The sequence below is a fragment of the Littorina saxatilis genome, linkage group LG9 (assembly GCF_037325665.1).
Source record: "Littorina saxatilis isolate snail1 linkage group LG9, US_GU_Lsax_2.0, whole genome shotgun sequence".
Taxonomy (NCBI): Eukaryota; Metazoa; Mollusca; class Gastropoda; order Littorinimorpha; family Littorinidae; genus Littorina; species Littorina saxatilis.
Window position 1 is genome coordinate 64,533,538 of NC_090253.1, and position 25,521 is coordinate 64,559,058.

Sequence of the window (25,521 nt, forward strand, 5' to 3'; positions counted from 1 at the left end):
TTAAAAAAATAAAATAAAAATAATAAAAAATAAACGGAATGCATCAGGGTTGAAAAGATTGAAGGGTGGAGTTAAGGACACAAAATAGATGACAACAATAAAGCAAACAAGAAAAACAAATTAGCCAGGATGGGAGTCGAACCCGAGACAGCTGACATTCCAGCTGGAGCACAAACCACTAGGCTACGACAGCATGTGACAGACAGGGCTACAAAAGTGAAGGCATTTCAGGGTTAATCCGTCGTATGTGGCGTTTCTCGCGCATGAAGGTTCTGTTACCAACTCTACGAATAAGAAAGGTTGCATTTGAAGTTAAATGTCCACTAAAATATCAAAGGGAACACCATTTCTGAACAACACAACGGTTTAACACACCAAGATGAATGAAACAGTGGCACGGTTTTCGTTGCGAAAATGTGCAATGGCAGTGCTACGCGATCGAAGTGTGTATTATGTACACGCGGTGTTCCTCCGGAAAAGACCGAAGCAACACGTGACGTCAGGCAATAGTTGAAGGTGACGTTAGGTACTAACTAAAGAAAGTGGGGCTGCCTGACACCCCTCGAGTTGAATGGGTTAATCTTGTGACACCGGCGCACAGGATGTGGACGCTAAAACTGTGCTTTTGCTTGGAATCTTTGAGGGAAGAAGACGTGTATTTGGTGCGGTGTGTTTTCGATGCCGTTGTGTGACATGTCTGTCACGGGCGGAAATCTTTCCGGGATGTGAGGATTCTTTTGCTGGTAGGTTAAAACAATTTTCTTTCTGTAAATGGGTAGGCGGTGAAAAGAATAGTATGCTGCTTGGGGGGAGGATTTATTTGAATGTTCAAGTAGATTATTTTGTGAGTTGGAATGGTGGGGAAGATTTTTGTGTGTGACTGTTTAGAAGACCGTCGTTTGAGAAAACGGTATTGTAGGCATGTTATTTGGTATGAATGATGTGTTTTGTTGTTCAACGAGTTAGCTTGTGGTATTTGAAGTTGTTGATTTGTTTATGTATGCTTACGGCGTGCATTCTGTGTTTGCAGGATGGCCGAAGTGTGCGACGGGGTTTAGTTAGGTCTTTCTTTCTGGAGGGGTTGGTTTAGTTAGGTCTGTTCGGGTTTAGTTAGGTCTTTTTGGTTTAGTTAGGTCTTTTCGGTTTAGTTAGGTCTTTTTCTTTTTTTTAGTGGGTCGTAAATTTGTTTTAATAGACTAGGTTTTGTTAGTGAAGAGTAGTTAGATTTAGTGGAGAGATTTTGGTCAGATTTTGTCAGAGTTTTTGTAGATTTGTTTTTTTTAAAGAATTGTTTTTTTTTTAGGTTGTTTTTTTAGATTTTGTTTGTTTTAAATTAGAGTCTCATTGTGGTTTTTTTTTGGATTAAAGTTGAGAGTGAGGATTTAGAGTAGAGTGTAGTTTGGGGAAAGGATTTGGTGTGTTTTAAAGGGTATCTTTAAGGGAAGAATGTAGTTTTAGAATGAAGAGTGAGAATATTGGTTTTTTTTAAAGTTGTTTAGTCCTATACAGTGAAAGTTGTATTTGAAAATAAACCCCCGTTATCCCACATTTTCCCCATTTCATCGTATGGAATAAAAGAACCTGGGTAATATAACTTGTGTCGTCTGCTTTAGTGTTTGAGTTCAGTACGAAAGAGGAAAGTAGAAGGGCACACGGTTACATATAGGTCCAATTCATTCTTCTTACTCGGCGTGACGTTATCAAATGGATCGGCTAGCTTTAGCTCTAAGGGGCACAACTCCGCTCATACTCTCTTCGCGCCGCCATATTGGATGCCGTCTTTGTTAGTTTTCTTCATTGCACTCTTGTTCTTTTTGCGTATTTCACTGTGTATGCAGACAAAATGAAGAAAACTGTGCATGCATGAGTCCAAAGGGGATCTGCCTTTTTAACACAACAGCACAACATAAAAAGTAAAGCAAGAATACATTATTATATTCATTTATTTATTCTTTATCTCAAATTACCATGCAGACAGTGCACCAAAATTCACAAGATAAAGCTCTCAAGACAGGCAAATGAGGTAGGCTACAATGCAGCTCAGGTAACTACTGCAAAGTATAATTTTCAAAGCATCCTATCACAGTGTTCACTCTAAAGGCACAACCGATGGACAATTGTTGATTAGCGCACTGCACACAGCAAAAAATAACCAGTTATAATCGTCTTCTCCGCTCAGTAACTTCCTTCCAGTTGTCACCCTGATGGTAAACAACTTTAGGGATCCTAATGTGTGCCTGCTGACTGCAGTTTTTGGCCACACAACGTGTCATTTTCACTTTTGTCGAGTCGCCACCCAACGCTCAAGCACTGCTGTCAGAGATCGTGCAAGGCATCCAACATGGCGGCGGATGACCAATTCCAGAGAGTTACGACCCGTGATTCTCATACCGCGCGCGCCGAGTAGAAATGCTGTTGTTAACTTGAGTTTCTGCAATGGGCCTATACCATCTTGTGAAGTAACTGGGCTTAAGCGGTGAACGGGAAGTAAGTCAGTATATTTTCTGGGTCGACACTTTACACAGTTACTTCCCTTTGACTTTCAGCATGTGTCACTTGTACTGTATTCTTTTTGTTGTTAGGACCGGAGGAGGTTTCTAATTACACCCGCAATGGGCACATTTCCTGTATGTGCTCCTGTATGTGCTTCGCTCTGTGGGTTTCAATCCGGCTTTGATTGTGCGTCAATTTGAAATGACCACCGGAAGACTATTAACTTGATGTGCCATGTATTAAACGGCTCTAACTTATTACCGCCCGACCTCAAACCGAAGCATATCCACATTATATTTTTGACTTTATAGTAATTGTATGGTATTTTCTTGCGGTGTACCAACTTTAAAGTCATGGAAATAAAATTACATAAAAATAAGGAAGGTATGATGCATTTTAAAAGAGCTTTCAAGAGAGCAAAAGTGAAAGCATGTCACGTCAGACTTGTTTTTAGACGGCCCCACCGCCCGACCTCAAACTAAAGCATGTACATGTAATATGTTTATATATCTACTATCTTCACAACATTTTCTCATGTTGTACCAACTTTTAAGTCATAGAAATTAAAAATAAGGGAGTTATGCATGTTCAAACAGCTTGAGAGCGAAAGTTATCGGGCGGTGTCGGGCGGTAATTAGTCAGATCGATTTTTAACTGTGGGAGAGTACAGTCCCCTGGATTTTGCTTTTAATTTCAATGGTGGACCCAGACTTCACTCGAAGGTAAGGTTTGAAACGCATGTGAATTGTGATGCTGTGTGTTACACTGCATCGCTTTGTCCGGGTTGGCTAAATCCCAACAATTTAACGGTGTACCCGGTGGGTAATCTTGAACCACAAAACAAGAAAGCTACATGTAGGTTGTTGGAACGGTTGTCATTGACTAAACAATACGATTCATTCGCTTGGGACTTTCCCAACAAGTGGCCGAAATATTCGATCAAGCTAAGTTCTTGTTACTCATTGTTTGTCTCTGCACTTTAAAGACCGTTGGGTCGATATATTTGTAAATTTAACGTATTGTTTGTCAATAACAAACGTTCCAACATCCTACAAGGGTGTTGCTAGACACATCCGGAGAATCTCCTCCCGTGACAAGGCTCGCCTTCGATTCATTTTTTTTCTCGAAAAAACCGCACAAACCAGGCTAATTTTACATATGGCGGAAGGGCACACCAAGTGTGTCAAGGGAAACAACTCAATTTACTGCAAGCTTCAAAAACCGGGAAGCAATCACGAGTCGTGTACCTTGTATGTCTAATACTAAAATAGTCACTTCCCGTCCGTGGGCGTTGCAGCGCTATTACTAATATAGTCACCTCCCGTCGCGAAAGTGTTAAGGCGAATATTTACTTTTCACGGCCTATCATTCCAAGTCACACGGGTATTTGGTGGACATTTGTATCTATGCCTATACAATTTTGCCAGGAAAGACCCTTTTGTCAATCGTGGGATCTTTAACCTGCACACCCCAATGTAGTGTACACGAATACTATATAGTGTTAACTTAAAATCAAACGCTGCACATGCAAACTAGTTTTTCATGAATGTGTCCACATATGTTGCCTCAAATGACCCTACTGTGTGAACCTAGAATCACACTCTGTACAAGAATGCCTTTTCTCTCCTGTATGTGTCAACATGTGTCGCTTCAAAGCACGAGGCAGTGCAAACCTAGCATCACACTCTGTACATGTATGTTTTTTCTCTCTTGTGTGTGTAAGCATGTGTTGCTTCAAAGTACCCGACTGTGTGAACTTGGATTCACACTTTGTACATGCATGGTTTTTTTCTCCTGTGTGTGTCAACATGTGTCGCTTCAAAGTACCTGACAGTGTGAACTTGTATTCACACTCTGTACATGCATGTTTTTTCTCTCTTGTGTGTGTAAGCATGATGTGTTGCTTCAAAGTACTTGACTGTGTGAACTTGGATTCACACTTTGTACATGCATGGTTTTTTTCTCCTGTGTGTGTCAACATGTGTCGCTTCAAATTACTAGACATTGTGAACTTGGATTCACACTTTGTACATGCATGTTTTTTTTCTCCTGTGTGTGTCAACATGTGTCGCTTCAAAGTACCAGTATGTGTAAACTTCGCATCACACTCTGTACATGTATGTTTTTTCTCTGCTGTGTGTGTAAGCATGTGTTGCTTCAAATTACCAGACATTGTGAACTTCGCATCACACTCTGTACATGCATGCTTTTTATCTCCAGTGTGTATTAACATGTGTTGCTTCAAATGACCTGACTGTGAGAAAGTAGCATCACAGTGTGTACATGCATGCCTTTTCTCGCCTGTGTGTGTCAACATGTGTCGCCTCAAATCACTTGAGTGTGTAAACCTACCATTACACTCTGTACATACATGTTTTTTCTCACCTGTATGTGTCAACATGTGTCTCTTTAAAGTATCAGACCGTGCGAACTTAACATCACACTCTGAGCATGCATGATATTTTTCTCCAGTATGTTTCAACATGTGGTACTTTAAATAACCAGACCATGCAAACCTAGTATCACACTCTGTACATGCATACTTTTTTTCTCCTGTATGTGTCAACTTGTGGTCCTTTAAATGACCAGAGTATTTGAACCTAGCACCAAACTCCACACATGCGTGTTTTCTCCCCCCTGTATGTGTTAACATGTGCTGTTTTAAATCACTAGAACATGTGAATCTGGCATGACATTCTGTACATGCTTGTGGTTTTTCTCCACTCTGATTCTCCTTTGCTCTAGGAGAGAAAGAAGAGACAGAAAAGCCTGGTGCACTGTTTTTATCAGTGTTGACTGCAATCTCTGTTTCTGGTGTCTGTATTTCTTGTTTCAGACATGTATTGCTGAAAGTGTTGACTGCAGTCAGTGTTTCTGGTGTCTGTTTCTCATGTTTCAGCCAGGTATCATTGTGGGTGATGACTGCAGTCTGTGTTTCTGGTGTCTGCATCTCTTGTTTTAGCCAGATGTGACTGTGAGTGCTGACTGCAGTCTGTGTTTCTGGTGTCTGTTTCTCATGTTTCAGCCAGGTATCATTGTGAGTGATGACTGCAGTCTGTGTTTCTGGTGCCTGTATCTCTCGTTTTAGCCAGATGTGACTGTGAGTGCTGACTGCAGTCTGTGTTTCTGGTGTCTGCATCTCTTGTTTCAGCCAGGTATCACTGTGAGTGCTGACTGCAGTCTGTGTTTCTGGTGTCTGCATCTCTTGTTTCAGCCAGGTATCACTGTGAGTGCTGACTGCAGTCTGTGTTTTTGGTGTCTGTATCTCTTGCTTCAGCCAGGTATCACTGTGAGTGCTGACTGCAGTCTGTGTTTTTGGTGTCTGCATCTCTTGTTTCAGCCAGGTATCACTGTGAGTGCTGACTGCAGTCTGTGTTTCTGGTGTCTGCATCTCTTGTTTCAGCCAGGTATCACTGTGAGTGCTGACTGCAGTCTGTGTTTCTGGTGTCTGTATCTCTTGTTTCAGCCAGGTATCACTGTGAGTGCTGACTGCAGCTTGTCCTTCCGTTGTCTGCACTGTAGGCATGGTCGCTGTGTTCTCTGTGGCATCCCTGATCGGAACTGAAAAAAACATGATCCCTCTGTAAAGGTTATGCTGATAACAAACCATTCTTAACCCTTACACTGGTGCAATTCTGTAACACATGTTACATAGCCACTGGTGAATTAACAGAGAGAAAAATAACAAAAAAACGGTCATATAGGTTTTCGCATCCGACCAAACAGACTGAGCCAGTAGCGCGACATATGTCGTGACAACCAGGTGACAGTATACGTAAAGTAGCGCGACAACCAGCCTAAGGGTTAATATCAAATTATCAACTTTGTCTTGTAGACTTTTTCTTTGCTTTTGGATAATGACTTTCTTTCTTTCTTTGTGTTTCAACCACGAAGGTTATATTGCGACAGGGAAAGGGGGAAGATGGGATAGAGCCACTTGTCAATTGTTTCTTGTTCACAAAAGCACTAATCAAAAATTTGCTCCAGGGGGTTGCAACGTAGTACAATATATAACCTTACTGGGAGAATGCAAGTTTCCAGTACAAAGGACTTAACATTTCTTACATACTGCTTGACTAAAATCTTTACAAAAATTGACTACAGTAGAACTCCCCCTTAGCGACGCCCCTGTTTACGACCACCCCCTTTTTACGACCGATTTTGCTACCACGGATGCATTCTACTATATAATGAACCCCCAGTGAACGACTCAAACCAAAACGCGACTTACGACCAAGCTTTTGGGGGTGAATTACGACTTTCGCGCATTTGTAGTCGAGCAGACGAAAACAATACATGGCGGCTCTTGCTCCTCGAACTATCGTGAGACGAAAAAAGAACTGTATCTCGCGCACGACAGAATCCACGGTGACTTCCTTAGGAGTCGGGAAGACGCAAATCCTGTGTATCGTCAAGGATAATGACCCAAAACGCAACTTACGACCGAGCTTTTTGGGATGATTTACGACTTTTGCGCATATTTCGAGCAGACGAAAACACAACATGGCGGCTCTCGCTCCTCCAACTATCGCAAAAAGAAATAAAAACGAAATTTTGCGCGCGCGAGATCCTGATACATCCGGGTTTTTTCTGCACGCTATCTTGTCACGACGACTGTCTTGTTGACAAACGAAGATTCGCGAAAGAAAAAGAAAAGCGCCGACTCTTGAGTAGAGAGCTAATAAAGTAATCGCTAATCGAGCGAAGTGGCAATCCGCGGCGACTTTCTTGGGAGTCGGGAATACGAAAATCCTGTGTGTCGTCAAGGATAATGACGCTGTGTTATCCAGATGGTGAGAAGGATAGCGAAGCGAAAGTACGCAAAGAGAGGAGCCTGTATGAAGACCTCAACGATCGTGGTCAAGTTTAGCGATGCAAGGCGACGAATCATTCATATGAGCGGAAAGATGATTCGGGAGAAAAGTATACTGAACTCCAAAAGAAACGCAAGTTAAGAGTTATTTAAGGTTTTGTTAAAATTCATGCACTAAAGGTGGGTTTCAGGGGAAAATTCTGCACGAGCATGAGTTAGCATAGTGTCCTGCACGTAGCCTGTGAAAATCATGTGCGCAGCGCCCAGAGTGCGCTCTCAGCAGCGTTCTGAAGATTGAGACTGTTTTTCGCTCGCGCAGCCCACACACAAGTTGCCAGACCTGATTTTTTTCGTTAACAGTACTCAGCTCACACAAGGAACAAAAACCTGTCTCCGTCCACTGTCTGAAATCAGCCATTTGTACAGTAGAAGCATGCCAAGACTGAGCGCCATTGACCGGGAGAGAGCAATCGGGCGATTGCAAGCTGGAAATCGCCCAGCTGCCATTGCAAATGTCATGGGCGTGGCAACCTCGACCATCTGTCGTCTGTGGACCCGATTCCAAGCCAGCGGCAGCACCCGGGATGGCGCTAGAAGCGGACGACCTCGTGTGACGACTGCTCGCCAGGACCGGGTCATCTACCGTCAGCACCCGCGCCAACAGTTCCTCTCGGCTACAGAAACCTCCAGGAACACCGTCAACCGCCTGGTGCGCTCCATGAGAGCCAGATGTCAGGCCCTTGTCAACGCCAATGGGGGACACACGCGTTACTGAGCCTGGCGGTGAAAACTTTCTTTCGGTAACGTTTTTTTGTTAGTGACAATCAAAGAACATTGCCCCAAGATGCTTTGTACCAATTTTCGTGAAATTCGTTCGATTCGATCGCGTGAAAATGAAATGGCAAAGAATGAGATTAAATTTCTTAATCTTGCGTTTCTTTTGGAGTTCAGTATAGTTATGCTTTCTATCGAGTTAGGACATTCGGATTTTACTGGTTGCGCCAGAATGTCAAATAAAAAATTTCTGATTAAATTTTCATTTAATTAATATACTTACCCAACTCACATGTATAGCATTAACTTCAGTTTGATGCTCTAGACATTGAAGCACTGACCCTGGTAACAGGGGGAGGTAACTCCCAAAACAAAACAAAACCTTGACAACAAGGTCCGGGAGTTACCCTCCCCTTACCAGCGGCCCGCTCATGCGTGGGGCATACTGCCGGTTATAGTCATTCCCAATGAAACACCACCTTTAAACAAAAGTTTGCGGGGTAGGTAGGGAGGGCATTTACTATGTGAGTTGGGTAATTAAGTATATTAATTAAATGAAAATTTAATCAGAAATTTTCGATTAAATCACATATTCTTGCTCCAACTCACATATATAGCAGATTGCTACACAAGGTGGCGGGAAACTCACTTAATCCTTGCACAGAACCTGACCAGCTGCCACCATGGCTGGTAAACAGCTCGTACCATCTTGCCGAATACTGGTAACGTCTCGTTGATAATAGTTAATAAAGACGTCCTATGATGTCCAGTACGCTGCTTTGAGCACATCAGCAATCCTGCCTGAGTGCAAAACAGCTAGCGAAGTTGCCCAGGCTCTTGTCTCATGAGTTCGAGGCGAACGTAATGGGAAGGCAGAAGCCCCCCCCCCCCCCCCCCCCCCATGTGTCTGCCACCACTTATAGGCCTCCCTAATAAGGGCAGAAGACCACTTTGCCAATGTTGTCTTAATGATATCCTTTTCTCTCGCTGTGTTTACCGAAATAAAAAGCAATTTCTGGGTGGCAGCTCTTAATGGAGCCGTGCGAGATAGGTAAACCAGAAGACTTCGGACCGGGCAGTTCATAAGGTCAGGGTCGCCTAGAGGCAGAATCCAGGTTAGAGACTGAATAACAACAACAGGAGACGGCTGATTTGGTTTCTGATTTTTAGCCAGAAACGAAGGACAAAAACGTAAGGTTACGGAAACGTCTCTTTCACATGTAATGTCTTGCTTAAGACCGGAAAGGGCGTGAACTTCACTGCCCCGACGCCCCGATGCTAGCAAAATAAGCATAAGCATTTTCTTGGTTAAGTTTGCGAGGCTCGCATCTTGTAAAGGCTCGAAACATGACGAACGTAGAAACTCGAGCACGAGTAACAAGTCCCAAGCTGGAACCGATGTTCTTACCAAAGCAGAACTGAGAGCGGCGCCTTTAATCACGCTAGCGATAACGCCTTCTAAGGATATGGAGCGTCCGAGTTGCTTGAGTGTGGTCGAAATTGCTGAGCATCGTACTCGGAGAGTAGACGCCGTGCGACCCTGAGATAAAAGCCACGCTAAGTGGTTTGCGACCTCCATTGAGCGCGGCGAAAGGGGATTAACCCCATTAGGCCGACACCACTGAGTCCACGAAGTCCAGTGTGAGGAATACACAGATGATGTAGACTTTCTATGTGACTTCTGAACTAAACTCAGCGTGAGGTCTGACGCCCCTGCGCGCTTCAAAGCTCTCCTGACAGCACCCAGGCGTGAAGAGCCAGAAGATGAGGATCCTTGTGAGGGATCCCCGATCTTGGCTGCAGAAGCTCTCCTTCCCGAAGGTTGAGAGGAATGGGATGATCGTCGGCTAGACGCAGGAGGTCCGGAAACCAAGCCTGGCTCGGCCAAAACGGTGGTACTAGAACAAGGCAGGGCCTCTCGAGGTCTGCTTTCCTTAGCACCCTGCCCAGCAGCGGGATGGGGGGAAAAGCGTACGCTCTTAACCCTGTCCAGCTGATTTCCAAGGCGTTGACCTCCCAGGCCTCCGGGTCTGGAACCGAAGACACGAAGATTAGGAGACGCCGAGAGAAGCGAGTGGCAAACAGGTCTATGAGCAGTTTGTCCACCTGTGCCCAGAGACGCATCAGAGCCTGGTGTGTGATGGTCCATTCTGAATGTAGGATCTGCGACGAGCGACTGAGTGCGTCGGTCCGCAAGGACATTCAGGCAACCTGGAAGGTATTTCGCTGAGATCACAATCCTCTGATGGAACGCCCAAGTGATGATCTCGCACGCCCTGTTGGACAGGGTAAGAGATCGCGTGCCTCCCTGTTTGTTGAGATAGGCAGCCATGGTAGTGTTGTCCGTGTGCACCAACACTTGTTTGCCCTGAAGGGAGGAGACGAATTCCAGAAGGCTCAGGCGCACTGCTTCTAATTCCAGAAGGTTGATGTGCAACAACCTTTGGGTTTGGTCCCAAAGACCCGAAGCTGTGTTTCCCTCCAGATGAGCTCCCCACCCCTGAAGAGAAGCATCGGTAAACAGATGCATCTCTGGAGGAGGCAGAGAGATCGGGACTCCCTGAGTCAACCAAGAAGTGACTCCTACCACTGTCTTGTTGACTCCTGAAACCAGTCCTGCAGGGGAAGAGACAAGTCCCAACCCTGAGAGGCTGGGTCCCAGGCAGAGTTCAGAAACGCCTGAAACGGGCGTTTGTGGACTCTGCCCAAAGGGATTAGGGTAGACATCGATTCCATCTGGGCGTGGAGCGACGCCAAACCCTGACTGGCGCGTGGCGGAGGTTTGACAAAGATCTGACCAGATCTTGTAGCTTGTGTATCCTCTGCTGAGCGGGACACACAGTCCAACCTCGGGTGTTGAACACCATGCCCAGATACGTGAACTGTTGGGAAGAGATCAGGTCGAACTTCCCTTGGTTCACGGAGAAACCTAAGTCCCTCGCTGTCTGAAGGACTATCTGGGTGTGCTGACTGCACAGGGATTCGAGTTGATTCAGGATCAACCAATCGTCGAGATATACTCTGAGACGAATCCCTTGCTGACGCACCAACGCGCACAACTGGCGACTACTACCATGGTGAAAATCCAAGGCGCTAGAGAGAGCCCGAACGGCAGCGCCTTGAATTGAAACACCCTGTCGCCCCACAGGAACCGCAACCATCCGATCTGACCTGTGCATCAGAATGTGAAAGTAGGCATCTGTCAGATCGATGGAGGTGACCCAGTCCGAAGGACGAAGAGCCTCTCTGACAGATGCCGGAGTCTCCATTTAGAACGGAACTTTCTGAAGAAAACCGTTCAAAGGAGACAGATCCAACACCGGTCGCCAACCCCCTGACGCTTTTGGGACAACAAAAAGTCTTCCGTAAAACCCCGGGGATTGACGACCGATGACCTCTGCTACAGCTTGCTTCTGTGGAAGCAGAAGCACCTCCGCCTGAATGACAGAACATGCTTCCTGATCGGCGGGGTGTTGTTCTGGTAAGAGGAGCCTTGGCCCCCAACCAGAGCAACCGGAACCCTGATCGAACCACTCCCGTTATCCAGTGATTGCTCGTGAGAGACAACCAGGCTGGAATGGCCCTGGAGAGGCCGCCCACTACCAAAGGGGTAGGGGACAAAGGAGTGGCTGGATCGGGGAGGCTTCATTGGGGGTTAGGCTTTCCACCTGACCCCCTTTTTCCAAAAGTAGGCTTCTTCGGATAGGGGCGTGAACGGTTGCCACCCCTATTCGACTGCGCCTTCTGTCCCGAAACACGGTAAGACGAAGGCGGTGCTGGCCCGCTCTTCTTCTGACCTAGTTTCAGGGCTAGCTCCGAGAGCTTGACGAAATGTAAGTCCTTGGCTTCTTGAGACTCTGAGGGCCCAGCAAAGTCTGATCAACAAAAGGAGAGACTTTCAAGGACTCGACAGTTGTTCTATCCGTGAGTCTTGAATCCTTTAACAGAGCCTCTCGACGCCACATCACAGCCTGCGTATACAACTTGGCTGACAACGCCGTCTGTTCTGCTGTGACTTTTGCGAGTGCAGCAAACAAAGTCACAACATCCTCCTCAACCGCGTCATCGCGGAACTTAAAAGGTTCCAGTGAGACGGAAATGGATCGAGAAAGCGCTCTAATAAGAGTGTCAGAAACTGAAGCAAGTTCGAGAGAGAACCTACTGGCTTCCTCGACACCCATCATGCCGGCCTCTGTGCAGACCGAAAGTCTGTCTTTCTTGTATCCATCTTTCTGAAAATTCTCCAATTCCGGGGTGACCGGAAGAAGAGAACTTGGGAGCGAAAAAGAAGAAATAATGTTTCTAGATTTTCCGAACAACTTTGGCTTACGAGCCAAGTTAGCCGGTATCCGAGTGCATTGTTGTGGTGAAGCCAGCCACGACTGCACAGATGCTGGAGCGTCCCCATGCGCCATTAACAGTGGAACAAAGTTATCTGCGCCGGAACTCGACACCTTAGCCATCTCATAGGCTACAGAAGGAGACTCCCGAAAACAGAAACGAAGGTCAGTCTCCCTGTCTCCCTGGAAATCTCCAAATGCGGAAGGTGGTGGAGCTAAACGAGATGAAGAAGCTGTCACCCCTTCTGCAAAGTATTTAGAGGTAACTTCAGCAGCAGCGCTCAAAGCTCGCAAGATATTCCTCTCAACTCGAAAGTTGTGGTCAAGCTCAGAAGAGTCGTCACGCTCTTCGTCAAGGTACACATCGTCAACAACAAAGTTGTCTGATGAAGCTTGACCATGACCGGAACCATCATTGCTCCGAACCGGAAATGATGAACCCGCCAAACCGGAACCCTGTGCAGCCGCACTACGGGGAATCGGCAGAGCTGGGTTGCTACCATACCCCGGAATCAGCGAACCGGAACCGGAGGTAGCTGGCAATCCGGACGTGAAAGCGAAACACAGCAGTGTTCTGCCTGGAAGCTGACGCATCCAGCCCCCACCATCCGCAACCGCCTGGGTGGAAGCATAGGCAAGAGACGGATTGCCGTTGCCACCAACAACCGGAAACCATGTAGGGTAGGAGCCGGAAGTCGATGGCAACGAACTGAAAGTGCCACGATCACCCGAAGGCGATATTGTGGCCGGAAACCCCTTTGCCGAAGCAGTAGAACCCATGCACGAGGAGCCGGCCCCAAAGAGACAAGTAGGGTTTCCGTCGCGACGAACTACACTTGTAGGTGCGGAACGCCCCGAACTTTCAAACACACGTACCTGGTCGGCCGAAACTGACAGTTGAGGCCAAGCGCCCTCAGCCGAAGTCACCGTAGCTGAAGGACGGATCCTCGACAAAGAGGAGGAGTCACCAACCCCAGGAGGAAACGCCGGAACAGAAAAGCAAATTAAGTCACGCCCCTGTAACCTACCGACAACATCTCCCTCATCTGATCCTTGAATGAGGAGAAAAGAGAAAAAAGCTCATCGCGAGAGACCGCCTGGCTCTCCTCAGCCTTAGGCGACAAAGTAGGCATAGCAGCAGGAGGGTCAATCACGACCCGAATCGATTCTTTACTAACAGGATCAAAAACATTGACGCAAGGTCGTTCAGCAGGAGAATCTTTATCTTTGGAGCGAACCTTCTTAGCTTTGCCCTTTGAGGCAGAAGAAGAAGAACTGCCCGGCGGTGAACAAACTGGCACCTGCCTGGCAGTGCTCTTACCCTTGTCCGCCATAATGTAAACAACATTTTTTCAAAATTTCGCAAAATTTTCACAAAATGCAAATGGCAGCAGGCACCTGTCAAGCGGTGCTCTTACCCACGCCAAGTTGAAACAACAAGAAACCCCGTAAGGCGGAGCAAAAAGTTCAACAACAAAATTTACAAATACAAATGGCGGCAGGCACCAAACTACTGGTGCTCATACCTTTATGCGCCAAGTTGAAACAACAAAAAACTCCGTAAGGTGGAGCAAAAAGTTCAACAACAAAAATTACAAAATGCAAATGGCGGCAGGCACCTAACTAACGGTGCTCTTACCCTTATGCGCCAAGTTGAAAAGAACAAGAAACTCCATAAGGCAGAGTAAAAGTTCAACAACAGAATTTACAAAATGCAAATGGCGGCACAAGGCGAAAACATGATGATAAAACAAGAAAGATCTCACCACAGCAGAGGCAAGATACGTCAAATACCAACGGGTCAATGGCCTTCTGAACAAAAGGCCAACGGCTGGAGAAAACTCAGCCGAGAGTGCAACAACACGTCCTTACACCAGCGTTTTGAAGAAGGGAAATGACTATAACCGGCAGTATGCCCCGCGCATGAGCGGGCCGCCGATAAGGGTAGGGTAACACCCGGACCTTGTTGTCAAGGTTTTTGTGAGTTGGAGTAAGAATATGTGATTTAATGTGCTTCACTCAGCGGGGATTGAGCATTACGCCATGAGTAAATTTTCTTTGAAATTTGAGTTCAAGTTGTTCTGCTGTAATGTGTTTGGGTGTGTGTGTGTGTGTGTGTGTGTGTGTGTGTGTGTGTGTGTGTGTGTGTGCATGTGTGTGTGTGTGTGTGTGTGTGTGTGTGTGTGTGTGTGTCTGTGTGAGTGAGTGTGTTTTGATATGACAGTAAACTGAAACTATGTGTTTGTGTGTAAACATGACAGTACATACACTGCAACCAAATTCATGACCGACCGGCCAAAAACTCAAACCCCCTTTTAAGACCTTCCCCTTTTTACGACCTAATTTTGAAGGTTTTTCCTAAGTCGTAAACAGGGGGTTCTACTGTATATTCTATACAAGAAACACTTAACAAGGGTAAAAGGAGAAACAGAATCCATTGGTCGCCTCTTACGACATGCTGGGGAACATCGGGTAAATTCTTTTTCGTCCCAACCAATATAATAATAATAAATAATAATAATAATGGACATTTGCTATAGCGCATAATCATATATATATGCTCAATGCGCTTTACAATAACTAGAATTAACATAACTAATAATAAAACCATACACAATGAACAAGACCCACAATCTACATAACATAGCATACTCAGCATACTCCATGCAAGCAAACACAAAAGCTTAACACACTCCAAGCACGCAAGACCAAGCAAACAGGGTAAAGACAAAACAAAGTCATACAAGCAAAACCATACAAGCAAAATTAATACCGAACTCCATGCAAACAATACTCAAAACTCAAAAGAAAAAAAACATGACAAAGCAATTGTTGGATAATGACAATCGCCATTCCATGCAAATTTCTACACTTAAAACAAACTCACAACCACATATAACATCAGAAAAAGTCACAGGCAAATTCTGTCTGTCAAATAATAGGAACATGGTTAGGTGGCTCAGAGAAATGTCAACCGACAAACAGCACCCTAACCTAATCCAAACCACTGGTACATTTTATCTTTGAAAGTAATAACAATTGGGGCAGCAATCCAAAAAAAGTGTACATTATGGTAGTTACCAAAAGTTTGATCATTCGTTTGCAAGAAAAGTAAAAAATATTTCAGTCAGGGCAGGTTTCACAGTATTGTGTTCAGCAATTTACTATTTACACACTCAAATTCTACAAAATAAATGTTGGCACACAATTCAAAGGACATGTTTTTCCAACAAAGTGAGTTTGTTACAACTAAAAACAGTAATTTTTTTTATAGTCCTGGTCCTTATTTATATCTAAAAACCAGGCGCAAAGCGGCATACCCTGAAAACGCAAAAAAAGCAATACGGTCATCCTATGCATGCATATAGCTCATATAGCCAAAACCGTTGAAGATAGAAAGACATTTATTGAACAAAAAATATGCCCCACATCATTCTTAACAAGTTTTGTTCTTGTATGTATATCAAAATATTGATTCTCAAATGAATGGTTTGAAAAAATACGACTTCCGGCAGACCTAGACCGTTTTGAAGGGAAAAACCGTCTTTTTTTTCAAACCATTCCTTGGCCATCAATATTTTCATATACATGTAAGACCAAAACGTGTTAAGACTGGTGTTGTGCATCTAATTTGTTCAATAAATGTCTTTCTATCTTCAATGGTTTTGGCTAGATGAGGTAACAAGAGAAGGATATGGGCATTGGAATTACGTCAACATTTCGAGCATTGTCACAGATAAAACATTTACTGCAGGGTGCTCCTGATTAACAAACCGAGCAAAACTGAAAATTATTGAAGAGAAGACATGTCTGAACAGTTTATAAAGAGACAAGTTTGCAATCATTTGTAAACACCATTATTGTATGGAGGAGTAACTGTTCCCCTACCCCCTAAGAAGGTATTTCTGTCCGTCAACCACGTGAGCGATCGCCACAAATCGAGGCATCACTCGCATTTCAGTTTGGACACACCGGCTGATTGCAAATGCACAGTACGTGTTTCGACACTGAAACGTGACGATTGAGCGTCAAAATAGTTTCTTAAAACAGTCGAAAATGGAGTTAAATGTGACTTCAACACTCAGTGGCGATCGTTAGAGTGGCGATTGTTACTAGACGGACACTAGAAAACCTCAGAAAATGTAATTACTTTGCGATTTTTTTAACTGAAAAACTGTTGCGGTCTTTTTCTGTCGAGCGCGAGCGTCAACGTAAAACAACGTGAGGTCACTTCCTCCCCAAACGGTTAGTTTTTGAATGAAAAGAAAAATGTGGCGATCGTTACATTGTTTAGACGGACAGGATCGCAACTTTGAAACTCGGGTCACCGTGCCTCGATCAAGGGCAAATTGACCTCGGCAACATTATAACTCACTTCAAGGGTGCACAAACTTGTATTTACAGTATACAAAATTAGGTAAACTTGTGTTTTTGTCCTGTGAAATCACAATTAGTTTCGATGCTCTTGATATCGCTATGCGGACGGACAGATCCGAATCCCCATACATTTTTTTTGCGGAGCTAGTATAAGTTAGAATTTGTGTTATGGATATCGATTGTTGTTGAAAAACAATCATTTCAATGTGTTCTGGCACTCTCAACCACAACAGCATTGATACTTGTGCATGTGTGTGTTGGAATTTAGTTCTTTGTTTAGTGATGCTGTGGCAAAAGTAAATTCATCCGTCCGTATTTTGACGATCGCCACCATTCACATGCACATAAATAAACACATTATAAAAAAATTCAACTTTTATTTTCAAAAAAGTATTTAAACAACAACTAGTTTGCATGTTAATACAACAAATACAGCAGATTCTCACAGATATGGATTTAAAAGACTAAGCAAATCTGAGACTATCAAAATGGCCTAATACCATGAAACCTGCCTCAGGATCTTTTTTTAATTTTTTTGCTTTATTTTTTTTTGGGCTGGATGTTCCCACACATTTCCACACTAATCTCAAATTTTCTGTTTTTTGCTTCTGGTTCTTTTTTTACATTTAGTCAAGTTTTGACTAAATGTTTTAACATAGAGGGGGGAATCGAGACGAGGGTCGTGGTGTATGTGTGTGTGTGTGTGTAGAGCGATTCAGAGAAAACTACTGGACCGATCTTCATGAAACTTGACATGAGAGATCCTGAGTATGGTATCTCCAGACATTTTTTCCCCATTTTTTGATAAATGTCTGATGACGTCATATCCGGCTTTTCGTGAAAGTTGAAGCGGCACTGTCACGCTCTCATTTTTCAACCAAATTGGTTGAAATTTTGTTCAAGTAATCTTCGACGAAGCCCGGAGTTTGGTATTGCATTTCAGCTTGGTCTTAAAAATTAATTAAGTTTGCTCATTAAAGTTGTCATTAAAATCGATTTTTTGCAAACAGATTTAAAATTGATTGCATCGTATTCTTTATCACATTCTGAATCTAAAAATATATACATCTATATCCCATGACCTCCCTTCTTTGTCTCTGTTACTTCAGTATGGGTATATATGTTGTATTTTTATAGCTCAATAAATACATCATGGACTCCAAAAAATATATGATAGTGCAGATTCCGATTTGGGCAAAGGACTACTTTCCTCCCGACCTTTGACCTCGCGCCGAACAATGTGACACATTTGTATGAAGTTCTAAAATCGCATTGCACGGCTCAGAAAACCATATCAGTTGCACGCAAAAATGAATCTCAGAACTGATCTGATGTATGAGATGCAATAAGCAAAAGTTTCTTTCATTATGAAAGCAATGCAGGTCGAAAAAAACGAACATTCAACTTACAAGATAACCAGATGCTAGCGAACCAAAACAAAAACACGAGTACCCTCCCCTTGCATCGTTAGCAGACGACTTTTGAGAATCTGTCGGTAGTGTGTTTTGCCGGTGTGCGCCTTCAGCTATCAAACATCGGCTGTTTCACGTGTTTTGCGAGCAAGTCTACTCTTTTGCCTGGCTCTGCAGTAAGTCCACATATTTTTCCGTAATCCAGTCATATTCCTTCAAAATGCAATCAATCGGCGGTGACAGACGTGTCGGTCGCGTTTTCCTCTCACCCATACCAGTTTAAGTTCATCCATGCAAACACACTCGCAAAACAGTTTATCACGTAGATACATTTCAAATAGGGAGCAAATGGTTAAATCTAAACCTACATATTTGTTCCCTAAGATTTGCTTCTCTGTCAATAAGCCTAATTACACACGTTCGAGAAAAACAACGTGGAATCAATTCTGAATCGAGTAAGCCAAATGGGTCCCAAACCCGTTTCGCCCGTTCTGCCGACCTGAAACGCAAAACAAAAGAATTGTGCGCTTCAACTAAATTAATTTCTATTCGACTTCATTACTTTCTTGCAACTTATGAACCTTTACTTAAAGCTTTTAAATGGTCTGAAAGTAGTGTTACCGCGTACTTATCGATCACTCATTCGTTTTATTTTTTCAGCGACGGTCACTTAGTTTAAGGTTGCAAAAGGGCTAAGTCTCGCTGGCAACAGTTTTACCCTGCACAGATCGCAACAGTGCCGCTAGTAGTCTACACTTTGTGTTTGATGGTAGAATGGGATATACAGATTACAACACTCGTGGTTTTTTATATGGCTTGTATTTCAGTCAAGACCCAGCGGGAATATCAATCGAGAGACACTCGCCAGAGGCTCGTGTCTCCCGATGATATTCATCCGCTGGGTCTTGACTGAAATACAAGCCATATAAAAAACCACTCGTGTTGTAACCTATACATAGCATCTATATATATATACGACTAGTGTCTGTGTATCTGTGTGTCTGTGTGTGTGTTCGCGATGCACGGCCAAAGTTCTCGATGGATCTGCTTCAAATTTGGTGGGCATATTCAGGTAGACCCCGGACACAACCTGGTCGATGAGAATTTTGAACACGTGCTCTCAGCGCGCAGCGCTGAACCGATTTTGGTTTTCTGTTCATCTTCCCAGATCCATTCCCACTAACTCTTCCTTATCTTCTCCACTGTTTTGCGTTTATCTCCCTTCCTTCGTGTGGCGTCAATCCATATTCCCGTTACTATTTTTAGAAGGTCACTGTCCACAATGTTACTATTTTTAGAAGGTCACTGTCCACAATCTTCTCCAGTGTTTTGCGCGTTTATCTCCCTTCCTTCGTGCATCAGCAAAGCCGGCGTACACCCGGCGAAGCCGGGTCCCCGGCACAGCCGGGTATTCGTCTCTACTTCTTCCCGGCGAAGCCGGTACCCGGCGAAGCGGGTAATCATCTAGTATATATATATATATATATATGTTATGTTTACTCTTAAAATGTGATCACAATTAACGAAAATAGATTAATTAGTCTTACAATTAAAATCTAAGAAATCGATCCAAAAATGATTTCATCTTATTCTTTTTCATTTCCTGATTCCAAAACATATAGATATGAAAGGTTGTATTCAAAACAAGCTTTACTTTCTTTACTTTATTTGGTGTTTAACGTCGTTTTCAACCATTCAAGGTTATATCGCGACGGGGAAAGGGGGGAGATGGGGTAGGGGAAAGGGGGGAGATGGGATAGTGCCACTTGTTTCTTGTTCACAAAAGCACTAATCAAAAAATTGCTCCAGGGGCTTGCAACATAGTACAATATATGACCTTACTGGGAGAATGCAAGTTTCCACTACAAAGGACTTAACATTTCTTACATACTGCTTTACTAAAATCCCTACAAACATTGACTATATTCTATACAAGAAACACTTAACAAGGGTAAAAGGAGAAACATAATCCGTTAGTCGCCTCTTACGACATGCGGGGGCAGAGAAATAAGGATGTGGAAAAGAAGACTTTTGGTAAGTAAAATAAAGGTGATGGATCCAGTCAGGTAAAAATAAGACAACAAGAAAGGAATCGGAAAACTGCAGGGAATAGTAGGGAGAGTTTTCTTGGAAGGAAATATAGGTGAAAGGGCTGGAAAGGCAGAAATAAGACAAAAGAAGAGAATTAAAGGGGTGGGGTAGCTTAGTGGAAACACTCCAGCCGCATGAAGGCGACCCCATGGGAGCTCAAAACAAGCTCAGAAAGTTAACAAGAATACAGAAAAGCGCGCTTTCCTACTTAGCACAATACGCTACCACGCTAATCTGGCGTGTCAATATCACTACCAGACCTGTTTACCCTAAACCCGAAGCAAGAGTACTACTACTTTCCCAAAAAGTTGAGTGTATTTTTCAAAAAGTTGGTGTACTTTACAAGCAAAGCCATGTGGGCTAGGGAAAATGTACGCATGGGTGGAAACGTGTTTGTGTAAGAATAGCATGTCTTATGAACACCTTCAGAATTTAACTCCTTTGAATCGAAAGAGAATGTGCGCCCGAATTTGCTAAGGGGGTCCCGGGGCATGCCCCCCCCGAAAAAACCTTTGGCCCAAAGAAGCAAAAATGGTGCCATCCGGTGCCATTTCAACTTAGAAATGGTCATAGAATCAGCTTTCCCAAATTTTTATTTTTTTATTTTTGGCTGTGCACCACACCCCCCCCCCCCCCCCCCTCGTCTGCCCCTGAGTTTATAGCATTATAACCAGTGTCTTCCAAACAGATTGATAATGAAAAGATGAAGTTCGTGAAATAACATCTGCGGTTGACAGTGGCAAGTTCATTTTTACAATCATCTCAGAAAACATTGCTTCAGCACGGACTACAGCCTTTTCTTCTGGCAGGATTTGCTTTGCGGGAATGAACTTCATAATTCCTTGGCAGCTTTCAGCGGATTTCTTTGCAGCAACCTTGTCCGGGTGAGTTTTGGAACTGCAGTGTTGTTCGATGTCATATTTCCCAGCATGGGCAACAGAGAAATCTGATTTACAATACTTGCAGTGTGCATGACTTTTTCCCATAGTAGACTCCACAATTCCTGGCTCTTTCTTATATTTCTCCAAGAAAATCTGCTGCTTCTGCTGTTTAGATTTGGTACAGTCATCCGAAACTGGCACATTTTTCCGCTTCATTTTGCCACGAACAAGGTTTCCACAGCTGAAGACTCGCTGTCATGGTTATCTCCCTTCGACCGAAACCGGTATCAGTTGTACCATCCCGTAATCAGCACACCAACACCGGAAAACGTATTCTAGACTTTTTCTTAGGCGTATTTTGTGCGTGTGTCGCGTATTTGCATACCGATAATAATTTGGCGTACAAAATACGCCCAAATTGTACTGGTAAACAGGTCTGCACTACGTTTTGCACGTGGGAGGTGAGCGATTTCCTTCACGCAGGGATTGACGAAGCTGTACTGTCTTGGTGAAAAAATACAGTGCGTTCAGTTTCATCCCATGAGTTCGACAGCTTGACTTAATGTAGTAATTTCGCCTTACGCGACTTGTTTTTTACTCACAATCCCATCTCATTATTGTATTGGCCTTACCGTATTGAAGTGGTTCAGTCCTGTAACAACAATGCGGCGTGTCTTCAGCCACATCAATCTCTATCTTGACGTCTGACACAACGCCTGTGTCTCCTTCCTCCATACTGTAGTGAGAAGCCATGGTCCCTGGCTGTTCACTGTTCAAGGTGTTGATGGTCCCTGACTGTTCACTGTTCAAGGTGTTGATGATCCCTGACTGTTCACTGTTCAAGTTGTTGATGCTCCCTGACTGTTCACTGTTCAAGTTGTTGATGATCCCTGCCAGGTCACCGTTCAAGGCAATGCTGTGAGAAAACAAAACAAAACTGTCAGATTCAACATAAATTTACAGGAAAACAGATGTTGGGGTTTATAGTAGTTATTTTGAATGCATCTTTTCATGCTACTTGACTAAATGTTGTATTTTCGCCTTACGCGACTTGTTTATTGGTGTTTTACCAGTCATGTTTCCCAAGGCTTGTCAAGATTAGCACAAGATTGGAAGAGAAATTAAAGTTAAAGGTTTGAACAAGTTTCAGAGAACTGGTGTCTGATGTAGTTAAATCAGCAAAGCTGATTGTTTTAGTTGCAGTAAGCAACATATAATCCAGGGGCAGATTACGGGGGGGGGGGGGGGTGTTACAGGGGTTATGGACCCCCCCCACCCAAAAAAAAAATTTTTTTAAATTCTGTCTGTGAATTTTGTATTTTTTTCTGTCTGTAAAGCCGGGGGAAGAGTTAATTGTTTAATTGTCACAGTATGCGACATGTCTTCCTTCTAACCATACTATATGATGTCGGGAGCAGATATCAGTGAAGATAAATATTGCCATTATTTAATACTAACGTTAAAAGAAATAATGAGTGGCTGCTAACACCAGTTGATCATGTTTAAAATCAAGGATAAGCCACAAATTGTTTATAAAAAAGCTAAAATTCTTCAGCTTCAGGGGGGCTTTGCCCCTCAGGCCCCCCAACGGGACCCTGGACCCCAGGTTGTACCCCCCTCCCCTCCCCTCTGGCTTAACTGCTCCGCCCCTGTAATCTGTGTTCCTAAGACAATGATTGTATGTATTGGTGTTCCCCTCTTGAGTCTTGTGCTTCAATGTTGCGGTGACTTTGTATGAGCCAAAATAATAGCCGAACATTTTCCAAGATGTCCTCAAGCTTTCTAACAGTTTCGGCCTAAATGTCCCAATATGAAAATGTCTAGCAACACCCTTGTAGGATGTTGGAACGTTTGTTATTGACAAACAATACGTTACATTTACAAATATATCGACCCAACGGTCTTTAAAGTGCATAGACAAACAATGAGTAACAAGGACTTAGCTTGATCGAATATTTCGGCCACTTATTGGGAAAGTCCCAAGCGAATGAATCGTATTGTTTAGTCAATGACAACCGTTCCAACAACCTACATGTAGCTTTCTTGTTTTGTGGTTCAAGATTACCCACCGGGTACACCGTTAAATTGTTGGGATTTAGCCAACCCGGACAAAGCGATGCAGTGTAACACACAGCATCACAATTCACATGCGTTTCAAACCCTTACCTTCGAGTGAAGTCTGGGTCCACCATTGAAATTAAAAGCAAAATCCAGGGGACTGTACTCTCCCACAGTTAAAAATCGATCTGACTAATTACCGCCCGACACCGCCCGATAACTTTCGCTCTCAAGCTGTTTGAACATGCATAACTCCCTTATTTTTAATTTCTATGACTTAAAAGTTGGTACAAAATGAGAAAATATTGTGGAGATAGTAGATATATAAACATATTACATGTACATGCTTTAGTTTGAGGTCGGGTGGTGTCGTCTAAAAACAAGTCTGACATGCTTTCACTTTTGCTCTCTTGAAAGCTCTTTTAAATTTGCATCATACCTTCCTTATTTTTATCTAATTTTATTTCCATGACTTTAAAGTTGGTACACCGCAAGAAAATACCAAACAATTATGAACTATAAAGTCAAAAATATAATGTGGATATGCTTCGGTTTGAGGTCGGGCGGTAATAAGTTAGAGCCGTTTAATACATGGCACATCAAGTTAATAGTCTTCCGGTGGTCATTTCAAATTGACGCACAATCAAAGCCGGATTGAAACCCACAGAGCGAAGCACATACAGGAGCACATACAGGAAATGTGCCCATTGCGGGTGTAATTAGAAACCTCCTCCGGTCCTAACAACAAAAAGAATACACTTACAGTGGCACTGGCCGTATAAAATTTCATCTCACACGGCATCACTGCAGAGCGCCTAGAACTGTACCCACGGAATATGCGCGATATAAGACTCATTGATTGCTGAAAGTCAAAGGGAAGTAACTGTGTAAAGTGTCGACCCAGAAAATATACTGACTTATTCCCCCCTCTGCTTCTTTACCTCTGTAAACTTGTAGGGGTAGTTATTTTTCGATAATGACCCAGCAACCAAACAAATAACGACCCAGCAACAGCCTGAATCTTCGATAGTGCAATGAGTTGAGAAGTTGTTCCGTTTCGGTACTACTTTTTGCGACTGAACACGGTGTGTGTGTGTGTGTGTGTGTGTATATATATATATATATGTCCCCCCGCGGGTTAGGGGGAAGAATTTACCCGATGCTCCCCAGCATGTCGTAAGAGGCGACTAACGGATTCTGTTTCTCTTTTTACCCTTGTTAAGTGTTTCTTGTATAGAATATGGTCAATGTTTGTACAGATTTTAGTCAAGCAGTATGTAAGAAATAAATCCTTTGTACTGGAAACTTGCATTCTCCCAGTAAGGTAATACATTGTACTACGTTGCAAGCCGCTGGAGCAATTTTTTTATTAGTGCTTTTGTGAACAAGAAACAATTAACAAGTGGCTCTATCCCATCTCCCCCACCCCCTTTCCCCGTCGCGATATAACCTTCGTGGTTGAAAACGACGTAAAACACCAAATAAAGAAAGAAAGAAAGATATATATATATGTGTGTGTGTGTGTGTGTGTGTATATATATATATATGTGTGTGTGTGTGTGTGTGTGTATATATATATGTTTGTGTGTGTGTGTGTGTGTGTGTGTGCAGAGCAATTCAGAGTAAACTACTGGACCGATCTTTATGAAACTTTACATGAGAGTACAGGCTGGGAATGACATCCCCAGACTTGTTTTCATTTTGTTGATAAATGTCTTTGAAGACGTCATATCCGGCTTTTTGTAAACGTTGAGGCGGCACTGTCACACCCTCATTTTTCCATGGAATTGATTGAAATTTAGGCCAAACAATCTTCGAGGTTTAGAAATTAATACATGAGTTTGGTAATTAAAAATCAGAAAATTGTAATTAAAATTATTATTTTATAAAACGATCCAAAAATAATGTTATCTTATTCTTCATCATTTTCTGATTCCAAAACTAAATATTTATGTTATGTTTTAATTAAAAACAAGCTTTGAAAATTATAAATATGAAAACTATCATGAAAAATAAATTTCCGAAATCGATTAAAAAACACTTTCATCTTATTACTTGTCGGTTCATGACTCCAAAAACATATAGGTATGATATGTTTGGATTAAAAACAAGCTATTTTGGCTTGTCAATGTCAATGCCTTTGCCACGAGCGGTGAACTGACGAGGCTACGCGTATACGGTCTTGCTGAAAAAATGCAGTGCGCTCAGTTTTATTCTGTGAGTTCGACAGCTTGACTCAAAATGTCTCTCTCACACACACACACACACACACACACACACAC

The 25,521-nt window shown here is 43.3% G+C and overlaps 1 protein-coding gene across 1 annotated transcript; it reads right to left on the reverse strand.

Moving 5' to 3' along the window:
• Positions 1 to 1,925: 1,925 nt before the first annotated feature.
• Positions 1,926 to 23,521, reverse strand: LOC138976797 (zinc finger protein 431-like). The gene is made up of 3 exons (XM_070349687.1): positions 23,348 to 23,521; positions 21,814 to 22,097; positions 1,926 to 6,054 (listed from the first exon to the last, which is right to left on the reverse strand). The coding sequence occupies exons 1-3, from the start codon at positions 23,371 to 23,373 to the stop codon at positions 4,070 to 4,072; spliced, it is 2,295 nt and encodes a 764-aa protein (XP_070205788.1). The 5' UTR covers positions 23,374 to 23,521; the 3' UTR covers positions 1,926 to 4,069.
• Positions 23,522 to 25,521: the final 2,000 nt, after the last annotated feature.

Excerpts from the sequence above, each read along its gene's own strand:
- LOC138976797 (XM_070349687.1), bottom strand. The coding sequence starts at position 23,373 with ATGGTGGACCCAGACTTCACTCGAAG. Across the intron at positions 22,098-23,347 it reads GACCCAGACTTCACTCGAAG|CATTGCCTTGAACGGTGACC; the intron begins GTAAGGGTTTGA and ends GTTTTCTCACAG. Across the intron at positions 6,055-21,813 it reads GACTGAACCACTTCAATACG|TTCCGATCAGGGATGCCACA; the intron begins GTAAGGCCAATA and ends TGTTTTTTTCAG.